Here is an 11,752-nt window from a genome sequence, read left to right as displayed (position 1 = left end):
GAGACGCTGTCCCGCCAACATAGCGCTGTCTACACGGGGGGTTATGGTCGGTATAACTATGTCACTCCAGGGGTGTGGATTTTCACACCCCTGAGCAACGCAATTATAGCAAAGTATGGGTATGTCTACACTTATCTGACGCTGCTGCGATCGATCCACCGGGGGTCGATTTAGCGGGTCTAGTGAAGACCCACTAAATCAACCATAGATAGCTCTCCCATCGACTCCGGTACTCCACCAGAACGAGAAGAGTAAGGGAAGTTGACGGGAGGGTGTCTCCCATCAACATAGCATGGTGTAGACACTGCAGTAAGTCGACCTAAGCTACGTCAACTCCAGCTACGTTACTCACGTAGCTGGAATTGCGTAACTTAGGTCGACTTAACCCCATAACATAGACCTGCCCTCAGTGTTTAATGTAGAGCTGGTCTAAGGTACTGCAGCTGTATTGTATTGTAGACGCTTCCTACATCAATGGAAGGGGTTTTTACCATCTGTGTAATTAATCCACTCCTCCGCGAGGCAGTGTCTAGCTCAATGGAATAATTCTTCTATTGATGTTGCCACCTCTACACCAGAGGTTAGGTCAAGCTAATGACAACGCTCTGGGCAAGACATTTTTCACAGCCCTGAGTGATTTACTTAGGTCAATCTAATTATTAAGTGTAGAGCAGGCCTAAGAGTCTACTAAAAACAGAAGCTGACTCTTGCCTTTGTTCTAAGGAAGTATAACTCTTAAAATGGTTTCTTTATAACTTCCCACTTTGGTGTTCCACATTCAGTTTCCCTGACCATACAACCAATGTTAAACTCTATTTCCTATGGTAGGATCCCTTTTAGAGGAGACCTTAAAAGAAAAAATAGCCCACCAGATGATGTGTCTGTTCAGCGCGGACACAAGAGAGCCCACGGTGCTTTTCATAAAAGGGAGCACGTGCTGCTGCTGTTAGCCAGAAACTTTCCTCTCCTCTCTTGCTTGGCATGCTGGCTGCTCACAACCCTCCCATACAGAGGTGGACATCATTTGGTGGGGAGCTATTATTGGTCTAAATCCTAACATTCTTATGTGGGCGACATTCCCATTGAAGTCCCTCAGCGGAAGTGTTGCTTGAGTGAGGACTATGCCATCACCAAGTGAGAACATCACCAAGTAAGAACATTATTACCACTGTCACCTCAGAAGAGTTACGTCCCTCACCTCAGCAGGTGCTAAAGCCAAGGGCCAATGACATATGGCCGCAATTGTCTTCTTCCCTCCATGATCATGATTGCAGCCCCTGTCTGTTTTCATACACAAACCCAGCTCATTGGGAAAGTTGACTCCCAGAAGCAAAGCAGCAAGGGGGATTTGACAGCGATGCAATATTTCTGCAACTCAAATAAGAAAGCCATCAAGGAAAACAAGGATTCTGGGTTAGACACCGTTCACCAGAACAACATCAGGTGGGAAGTACTCACCATGGCTGGGTGTGACCTTGTGGTTCTTACTCAAAGACAGGAGAGTTTTGCCTGAATAAGGACTGCAAGATTTAGCACATTAATCTAATTCACAAAAACACAGGGCCAGACTGGTGAGCAGTTATTCATCCAAGTAACCACATTAGCTTCAGAAAGATTACTTGTGCAAGTAACTTCTTTTTAAATGGGAGTAAAGGCTTCACAATCTGGCTTAGGTCAATATCTGAGGTAAAAAATAGGTAAAAGAAATAGCTACATTGGAAGTGATACCCCTTTTTTAATCAATGGGCTCAGTGAAGTACCATTAACCCTAACTGGAGAGACCTTGAGTCAAATTCAGACCACTTGCATGCATGCATTCAACTCTAGTCATTCGGTGGAGTTACTCATATTATCAGTACGTTCTATGGTTTGTATTTATGTAAATCTACTATATATATGAATTGCCAGTAGATGGCACTCCAATACATAGCATCATTTCTGGGTTTTGTAAAATAAGCTCCATAAAGCTTGGTGTATGCACTGCAAATGGCTTCCTTTGTGCAGCTCTGTACACCCATTCTTAACTCCTGCTTACACTGGGTCTGAGTCTGCCCACTCTCCTAAACTAGGGAGACAAGTCAGTTCTCACAGTAACTCCAGCACTAAGCTCTTCTGTGCAAGCTGTGCAGCCTTTCTTCCATCCTCTCCATTGGATACACAGTACACTGGATCAAAACAACCGAGTCATGGACTGATCACCTCATTATAAGGTCACAAACCTGAACTATCCATTTTCCAATACAGCCAAGCTTCCTGATTTGTCAGATGACAGATTTCAGGTCATATTTACAAAGTGTAGCAAATCTGTGTTTCCTACCTGATTGCAGAGTTCATATAGTTCTGATTTGGGATTGGGAATTACTTGGTGTCTTTTTTTTTTTTAATTACTCCAGAAAGTGAACCACCTCTCCACCAAAGAGGTGCAGCACAGACAATGGAAGGCTACATACAGCTACTGTTCTTCTGTCCTACGCTGGACAAGGCACCTGCAGGGTTGAGAGGCAATTTCAGACTCTGTGCTGGCCCAGGATATGGTGTCTCTTGTGAGGCAGCTATTGCTTTGGAGGAAGAAATAGCAGTCAGATTTTTCAGAGACTGCTTGGAGTCTAATATTAACGGGTTGAAAACATTGTTTTTTCATTGCAAAATTAAGTCAGCAGTGTGTCTATTTTGGAGGAGATTCCAGCATGACCAAGTTTAGCAGCACTGGTGTAGATGGAGCATTGGTGATCTGGGCCGTACAGGTAAAGACACAATGAACAAGACCATTTTAGTTCTAGATTTGGTATTTTTTCAAAGCCATGGAACAATTTATATAAGCATGGGCCATAAACAGGAATAGCAGTTACAAGGTTAACAATACATTGATTTTAAATGGCAGAGTTTGTATCATTTGAGTGTTTTCCTCGCACATGCTATCTGAGCAGTAGAATCAGAGAGATGGAAGACACTTTTGATGTTCTGTTTAGTCTAGCTCCTGGAAACAAATGCAAAATGCTCCTACAATATATTCTCTTCTGCTTTGTCCAATCTAGTTTTAAGTTTCCCTACTGCCAGTGCTTAATTACTGCCAGGACTGAGCCCTGGCACCTCTAGTCTTGGCAGTTCATAGCCCCCATAGATCTGGGCTTGCTGCATCAATTATGAATGTAAAAAAATTGCTTGAGCCCTGGTACCTAATCACTTGAATGCCAGCACCGCTTCCATTACAAATTAAGCGCTGCCTACTGCTGGGGTTTCCACCACTCCTCAAGGAAACCATGCCACAGTCTAAGATACTATGGTTAGAAACTTTTCTCTGGCATTTGCAACCATTCACACTCTATAACACTGATAGAGAGATATGCACAGCTGTTTGCTCCCCCAGGTATTAATCACTTACTCTGGGTTCATTAATAAACAAAAGTGATTTTATTAAGTATAAAAAGTAGGATTTAAGTGGTTTCAAGTAATAACAGACAGAACAAAGTAAGTCACCAACCAAAATCAAACAAAACACACAAATCTAAGCCTAATACATTAAGAAACTGATTACAGGTAATAATATCTCACCCTCAGAGATGTTCCAATATACTTCTTTCACAGACTAGACTCCATCCTAGTCTGGGCCCAATCCTTTTCCCAGTATATAAGAACGTAAGAACATGAGAACGGCTGTACCGTGTCAGACCAAAGGTCCATCTAGCCTAGTATCCTGTCTACCAACAGTGGCCAATGTCAGGTGCCCCAGAGGGAGTGAATCTAACAGGCAATGATCAAGTGATCTCTCTCCTGCCATCCATCTCCACCCTCTGACGAACAGAGGCTAGGGACACCATTCTAACCCATCCTGGCTAATAGCCATTAATGGACTTAACCACCATGAATTTATCCAGTTCTCTTTTAAACGCTGTTATAGTCCAAGCCTTCCCAACCTCCTCAGGTAAGGAGTTTCACAGGTTGACTGTGCGCTGCGTGAAGAAGAACTTCCTTGTATTTGTTTTAAACCTGCTGCCCATTAATTTCATGTGGTGACCTCTAGTTCTTGTATTATGGGAATAAGTAAATAACTTTTCCTTACCCACTTTCTCCACATCACTCATGATTTTATAGACCTCTATCATATCCCCCTTTAGTCTCCTCTTTTCTAAGCTGAAGAGTCCTAGCCTCTTTAATCTTTCCTCGTATGGGACCCTCTCCAAACCCCTAATCATTTTAGTTGCCCTTTTCTGAACCTTTTCTAGTGCCAGTATAGCTTTTTTGAGATGAGGAGACCACATCTGTACGCAGTATTCGAGATGTGGGCATACCATCAATTTATATAAGTGCAATAAGATATTCTCAGTCTTATTCTCTATCCCCTTTTTAATGATTCCTAACATCCTGTTTGCTTTTCTGACCGCCTCTGCACAATGCGTGGACATTTTCAGAGAACTATCGACGATGACTCCAAGATCTTTTTCCTGACTTGTTGTAGCTAAATTATCCTCATCATATTGTATGTATAGTTGGGGTTATTTTTTTCCAATGTGCATTACTCTACATTTATCCACATTAAATTTCATTTGCCATTTTGTTGCCCAATCACTTAGCCCTTGTTAGTTTCAGCAGATGTCTTAGGTGGTAAATTACTGGGACCCCTTTGTCCTGTTCCACCCCCCTTTATAGCTTTGGCACAAGGCGGGAATCTGTTGTCTCTCTGGGTCCCCATTCCTCCTTCTAAATGAAATAGTACAAGATTTAAGATGGATTTCAGTATCATGTGACATGGTCACATGTCACTGTAAGACCCCAGCCTCCATTCTTCCAAGGATGCCCCCCCCCAAGAAGGTTTGCAAGAAAACAGAGCCATTTACAACCAATTGTGTTAGTCAATGGGAGCTATCAAGATTCTAAACCACCCATTAATGGCCCACACTTTGCATAATTACAAGAGGACCTCAGAGTTATACTTCATATTTCTAGCTTCAGATACAAGAAGGATACATGCATACAAATAGGAGGAATATATTTAGTAGGTTATAACCTTTGTTATGATACCTTACAAGAGACCTTTTGCATAAAGCATATTCCAGTTACATCATATTCACACTCATAAGCATATTTCCATAAAACATATGGAGTGCAACGTCACTTGCCAAACCAGTTTCTCCAGAAGCGGCTTGGATCCTGTGGAAAGGAGGATCTAAGGCCTGGTCTACACTGGGCGGGGGGGTGTCGATGTACGATACGCAACTTCAGCTATGGGAATACTGTAGCTGAAGTCGACGTATCTTATTCCGATTTACCTCCCGTCCTCACAGCACGGGATCGACGTCTGTGGCTCCCCCGTCGACTCCACTACCACCACTCGCTCCGGTGGAGTTCCGGAGTCGACAGGGAGCGCGTTCGGGGATCGATATATTGTGTCTAGTGATATATTGATCCCTGATAAATCAATCGCTACCTGCCAATATGGCGGGTAGTCTGGATGTACCCTCTGAATCTCAAAGGGTAAAGAGACACATCCTCCTTCAAGGATAGAGGCGAGTTTTAGAGAATAAGATCCCAGAGCTTGCTGAGTGGAGCCCTGGGGGAAGTTAGATCTACTGAGGTGCCCATCAGGAGGACAGGGAGACTCTAGATAAGAATGAATGTAGACCTTTTGTTTTAAAATCTTTTTTTCCTATGCTATGTTTTAAGAAAGCTGGTTTGGGTCACTAATCCACTGATCACAAGCTCCCAAAGGGCAGAATGACAGAAACCATACCCAGTTAGACCTGCTGGGTGAGCAGGGTCGACACACAGGGTACTGTAGCCCAGCACCCAGTCTAAGAATGGAAGAATCGCATGATTACACCCAAAGAAAGGTAAAGGCTCAACACTGGTGATGGGTGCACTCAGAGGCCAGAAAGGGGGCTGAAGTGCAGTTAGCCCTGCATCTGTGACACAGCCCCTAATCTCCAAAGACAATCTATCAAAAACCTGAAGTCTGACTCAGCTATGTTTGATGTTTGTTCAGAGCTGGTGGTATTTTCCAACACTCCCTTCACTAAGGCGAGCATAGTATGTCTTCACCACAGAGGTTAAATACTAGCTGTAGGCAGCTAGCTGCAAAGAAGATTGGTCAATACTCTTGCAACAGTGTTGGATGGCAAAATATAAGTATGGTTACAACTTGTATTACACAAGTCTCAGTTGCTCTTGTGGATGGATTTTAAAAACCTGTCTATGGGTAATTTTATTATTACTACCCCAAACAGCAAGCTTTCAATTACAGGCGCTAATCAGACCAAATTCCTTAAAATAGGCATGACGTTCATCTGTTCAAGCTCGACTTTTCTTTGGACATTAATATTTCATCAACAAGCACTGCTTGAACTTGAATAGCAGGTAATATAAGACCAGCTTTTACATTTTGTTTTTAAAAGATTTAATATTAATAGAAGCATTTTCCTGCAATTCTCTTAATTTCAACTGTTCCTCCTGCTAATGTTTGCAAATTAGTTCTACACTACAAAGTTTAAAAAAACTGCATCTGAAGAAGTGTTTTTTTACCCATGAAAGTTTACGCCCAAATAAATCTGTTAGCCTTTAAGGTGCCACCGGACTCCTCGTTGTTTTTGTGGATATGGACTAACACGGCGACCCCTCTGATACTTGACTACAAAGTTAGTTCAGCCTAAAACATTGCTCAGGGCTGTGAAAAATTTCACTCTGTGTGTGATGTAATTAAGTCAATCTAAGCCCAGGGGTGAAAGTAGGCCGGTAGGGGCCGGTATGACATACCGATAAGAAGCCAGTACCGGCCTGTACGCAGCTGTGGCAGCGCTTTAACGTCGCTGCCCCTTTTACCTCCCCGTTGGCCATGCCAGTAGAGACCCTACCAGCAGGACCCTACCAGCAGGGCCGCCGATGGGGTGCAAAAGGAGCAGCTGCCCCAGGGCCAGCGATTTAAAAGGGCCCGGGGCTTCCGGCCGCTGCTACCATGGCAGCAGCCCCAGGCCCTTTTAAATCACTGACGGAGCCCGCGCGGCATGAGCCAGGCAGCGCGGATGGACTCGCTAGGGTAGGCTGACCTCCAGCCCCGCTCCTTTCACCCGAGGCCCCACCTCTTCCGCCAGAGGCCCCGCCCCTTCTGGGGGCCCGAAGCCGGGCCCCTGTACCGGTAAGTGTTTCGTATTACTTTCACCCCTGCCTAAGCCCCAGTGTACCAGTAGGTCAAGGAAAGAATTCTTCCATCCTTCCGTCGTCTCTGTGGTAAGTGTCTACATTGCAAGGCTGCAGCTGTGCCACTGTATTGTTCCAAGTGTAGACATTCCCTTAATCACTACATTGCATTGTGCATTAGAACCATTTGCCATGAACTTCACTGGGCTCAGAAATAGTGTTAATTTGGAGCTATTTGTTTTAACAGAAACACTTTCCCTAATATACGCACGTTGTCAGAGACTGATAATTCTGACATGTTTGTGGGTCGTTAATTCTAAAATACTGGAACAAAAGAGATTTCTATAATAAGGGCCTAGATCCTGTGAAAAGGGATTCATCCAGGTAGATACTTATGTCCACATGGAGTCCAACTGACTTTGGTGGGACTCTGTGGATCCTTTTACAGGATCAGAGCCATGTCGTATAGCCGTATGATCACGTACCTACAACAAATTCTCTCATGTTATCCTTACACGTACAGCATTCCCATTGACTTTAGCACTCACATGAGGATTACTCATCTAATTAAGGGTTTGCAGGATCTGCCCTCAAGTTTCAATACACTCGTTTACTTAACCGTTAGTTTAGTTATATTAACTTTTAGAACATTTGTGATTTAGGAGCATGTTTTCCTTTTTCTTGGTGTTTTCTAATTAATAGGCCTGGACCTACATGTGACATGAATAGGTTCGTTCCTCCACGATTTCAGTAGGACTGGCTGCTCGACTAAAGTTATTCACATTGTATGAGTGCTGGTGGGCTTGGGCCACAAGGTGCACAAAACACTTGGCAGTTCTACAGCACCTTTCATCCAAGGACTTCAAAGTATTAGGGATTACCGATATGATGGCAAAGGATGAGCTGGTTTTAAGGCAGCGCACTGGGACTCAGGAGCCCTGGGTTTGATTCTCAGATCTGCCATCGATAGCCTGTGTTTCCTCCATCAAGTCGCTTGATCTCTCTGTGCCTTAGCTAAATGTAGATCAAAGTATTACTCCCTTTCTCGTACCCATTATTTGTCTGGTCTAGTCAGGCCTCATTCCGGCAAAGATTTTTACAAATTTGCCTAGAGTTACACACTTCAGCTACTCCCATTGACTTTAGAGGGACCTACACTTCAGTCTTTGCAAGATCAGGAGCTGTCTTACTCTGTGTTTGTACCCTGCCTAGCACAGTGGAGGGGCCTGATTTTGGATGGGACACTGGTTGCTAAGGGCTTGGTGCGTGGGAGGGGGAAGGACAGAATTATTCCAATAGCTGAATGGTGTTAGCTATCATCCAAGGCACTCATTTTAGCTAGCCAGGAGGGGCTAGGGCCCAGCCCAGCTGTTCCCTCCCTTCCAGCTGTTCCCTGCCCCCAACCCCTCCCCCCCACCACATCTGTCATGAGTCCCGTCTGATGCAACCACAACACAACCACGTGGCCATAGGCAGGCGCTTCTCCCCTCTAGCCAATCACAGCCAGCCCTGTTGGCCGAAGGGGCGGGGCGTTCCCCTCCAGGCACGCACGCGATAGGCCGAAGCGAGCGCAGCGGCGGGCGGGGTGGCGGGTCCGAACGCCCGTTGGCCAATAGGAGGCCTCGCGCGGGTGCGGCGACGCCCGCCCGCCCGCCCGCCGGGGGCTCCAGCTGTTGCTGCGGCGGCTGGCCGGGCCCGCGGGGAGCCAGCGAGGCCGGAGCGCGAGCCAGGCCCCGGGGTCCGCGCGCCGCCCATGGAGGCCGCAGCTGGAGCCGGCCCGGCCGAGGCCGCGGGGCCCGAGGCGCTGAGCTGCTTCGCCTACAACCAGGACTGCACGTAGGCGCGGCGGGAGCCCGGCCGGCCGGCCGGCCGGCGGGCGGGCGGGCGGCTGGGTGGGGGTGGGAAGAAGAAGGGGGGGAGGGAGGCGTGCAGGGGATTGGGTGGAGATGGGGAGGGAGAGAGGAAGGAGAAGAGGGGATGGGGAGAATGAAGGCCCGAGGTGTGCAGGGGATTCGGTGGAGATGGGGGGGGGAGGGAGGAGAGGGGAAGGAGAGAGTGCAGGGGATTCGGTGGAGGGGGGAGGGGATGGGGAGAATGAAGGCGGGAGGCGTGCAGGGGATTCGGTGGAGATGGGATGGAGGAAGGGAAGGGGAAGGGAAGAATGAAGGCCCGAGGTGTGCAGGGGATTCGGTGGAGATGGGGGGGGAGGGAGGAGAGGGGAAGGAGAGAGTGCAGGGGATTCGGTGGAGGGGGAAGGGGAGGGGAGGGGAGGGGGAGAATGAAGGCGGGAGGCATGAAGGGGATTCGGTGGAGGGGGAAGGGGAGGAAGGGGAGGGGAGGCATGCAGGGGATTCGGTGGAGAGGGGAGGAGGAAGGGAAGGGGATGGGGAGAATGAAGGCGGGAGGCATGCAGGGGATTCGGTGGAGGGGGGAGGGGAGGAAGGGGAGGGGATGGGGAGAATGAAGGCGGGAGGCATGCAGGGGATTCGGTGGAGAGGGGAGGGAGGAGAGCAGGAGTCAGGTGAGGATAAAGGAGAGAATGGGGCAGGGGATGAGAGCCAGCCAGGCTAGGGTGCTGGCCCTGACTTGTCCCCAGAGGAGGGGAGGGAGAGCCCGTTGCTTGGCCCGTGGCAGGGCAGCTGCACTGGCACGGGAACAAAGAGGCAGCTGTGTCTCCCTGGCTGGCTCGTGTACCTGCAGCTTCCAGGCCAATTCAGGCTAGTCCTGGCAGCCTCGAGTCTGACTAACCAGGCTGGGCTTTAGCTAATTGTTGCCGCCTCTCAGGCTTTCCAGCTTGTGCCAGTTTGCTGGGTCCCAGCAACTCAGTTTCTGTCCCACACTGGAGCAGCTCTTCTGTTGGGAAAGAGTTGGCCCCAGCATGGCAGAGCCTGAGCACTGAGCTTATAGAAAGGGTTGCTTGTGCCAGAGCTGTCAGGGTGCTGTTGTTGAAGTTTTCTCTACCAATAATATTCATCTGTGCCATGTTTGAGCCTCGGCCCCTGGGGATAGCTGTGTGTTGGCATGCAAGTTCACTCCAACTCAGCTCTCCCCTCTCCTTCAGTACAACAGCCTTCCTTCTTGTAGCGTAGAGCCAAACCACTTCTTGTGTTGGGCCCAATCTTGCAAGGTGCTGGGCACCCTGAAGTTCTTGCACATTGGAGACCAGGCATTTCATGGGATGGGGCCCCTTATGCCACCCAATTATTTACATTCCAGCTGAGGGGATAGAAAGTTTAACACCTTGCACAGTATACTTGTTACACACCCAGGGCCATGTGTCTGTGGCAGTGCACAAAGCATCGTTGTGTGGGTGAGTGCCTGCGTGTCACAACGTACGATTGCGCCCTTCTCAATCTGATATAGTTAGGGCACTGGAGTTTAATCCCATCTCACATCACACTTCCTGCTTTACCAGTTTGTGCTTTCCTCACTTAGTGTCATTATTGTGCATTCAGGGCTTGGCTGGTCATGAGCTACATTGATATTAGCTGTGCAGACCTGTAATGGCAACATCTGGATGCCTATGGAGATTGTGAGCCTTAGTTTATGCCCCTGCTTTTTTCTTAGAGCCATTCAGTGCACGTTTATTGGCAAAATGGGCATTTAAACAATTGTTCAGCTATGAACTATTTCTTGGCAAGATGACTTGTGTGGTAGCGTACTAAGTGAAGCTTCCATTGGGCGATCTCTCTGCTTTCCAAGGCAGGGTGAATACTATCTCCAGTTTACAGATAGGGAAACCGAGGCATAGCAAGTGTCTGCCAACTTCACCTGGTGAGTTAAATATCAGGGCTGAAATAAAGCCTAGGTCTGACAGTCTGCTTTTGTAGCCACTAGACTTGAGCTTAGTCTCCAGTACATTTTAGAAGAGGAAAAAAATGTGAACAGTATTCCTAATATTTAATAATTCATCTCAACCATGAGTCTCCCTAAGTAGCTCAAAACTATTGCAAATACAGCATAACAAGTTTTGCAGGAGTAGGGAGGTAGGTTTTCCTAGTGGTTGAATCCACCAGTGGATGTATTCTTATGCCTGTGTATTTATGGAAAACGGAATGTGTTCTATAGTTGCTAGAACACTAGCTTGCAGGAGAACTGAATTATCTATTCTGCAGTTAACGGGATATCTGCCATCAAGAGTAGGCCTTGGTTCTTGGTAAAGTCTGGTACCAATCACCAGTAGCTGTCCCTGCATGGGGCACCCCCAAAGAGGGAGCTTTCTTGGCAATTCTTCTAATAAAGTAGCTAGCTCCATTAAATAGTGTCAAATACAGTTTTGCTTAACCTGTGGTTTGACTGTCTACTGGAGAGCAACTTTTACTGGGTCCTCGGGTGCTCACTTAAGAGAAGTTTCACTTTAAAAGACACGGGCTGCATTCTACCAGTTCACTTGCCCTTTACTACAAGACCAAAGTCAGTTGCTAAGATATCCTTATATATGTACTCAAGGAAGGTACAGATACCAATATTTCTACAGAGATTTTGAAAGAAATAAAGTTCTCTTGTTACGTTTGTGCTGCTATCTTACCGTACATTCCTAGCTACTAAGTATTTGAACAAAGAGTGCTTGGATGGAGTTGGTGATGTGCTTCTGATGTGGCTACACTGAAGAGCGCCACTGTAC

The 11,752-nt window shown here is 47.1% G+C and overlaps 1 protein-coding gene across 1 annotated transcript in view; it reads left to right on the top strand.

Annotated features, from left to right (window-relative positions):
* The first annotated feature begins 8,782 nt into the window (after positions 1–8,782).
* The window catches only part of WIPI1 (WD repeat domain, phosphoinositide interacting 1), a 42,396-nt gene continuing 39,426 nt past the window's right edge, over positions 8,783–11,752 (top strand). Inside the window, exon 1 of the mRNA XM_044982348.1 lies at positions 8,783–8,964. Coding sequence (XP_044838283.1) covers positions 8,882–8,964 — 83 coding nt within the window. The 5' untranslated portion in view covers positions 8,783–8,881. The remainder of the gene's footprint in view (positions 8,965–11,752) is intronic.

The sequence above is a fragment of the Mauremys mutica genome, chromosome 12 (genome assembly GCF_020497125.1).
Source record: "Mauremys mutica isolate MM-2020 ecotype Southern chromosome 12, ASM2049712v1, whole genome shotgun sequence".
In the NCBI taxonomy this organism is placed as follows: domain Eukaryota; kingdom Metazoa; phylum Chordata; order Testudines; family Geoemydidae; genus Mauremys; species Mauremys mutica.
Note: the sequence above shows the minus strand (reverse complement) of the source record. Positions and strands in the feature narration are given on the sequence as shown.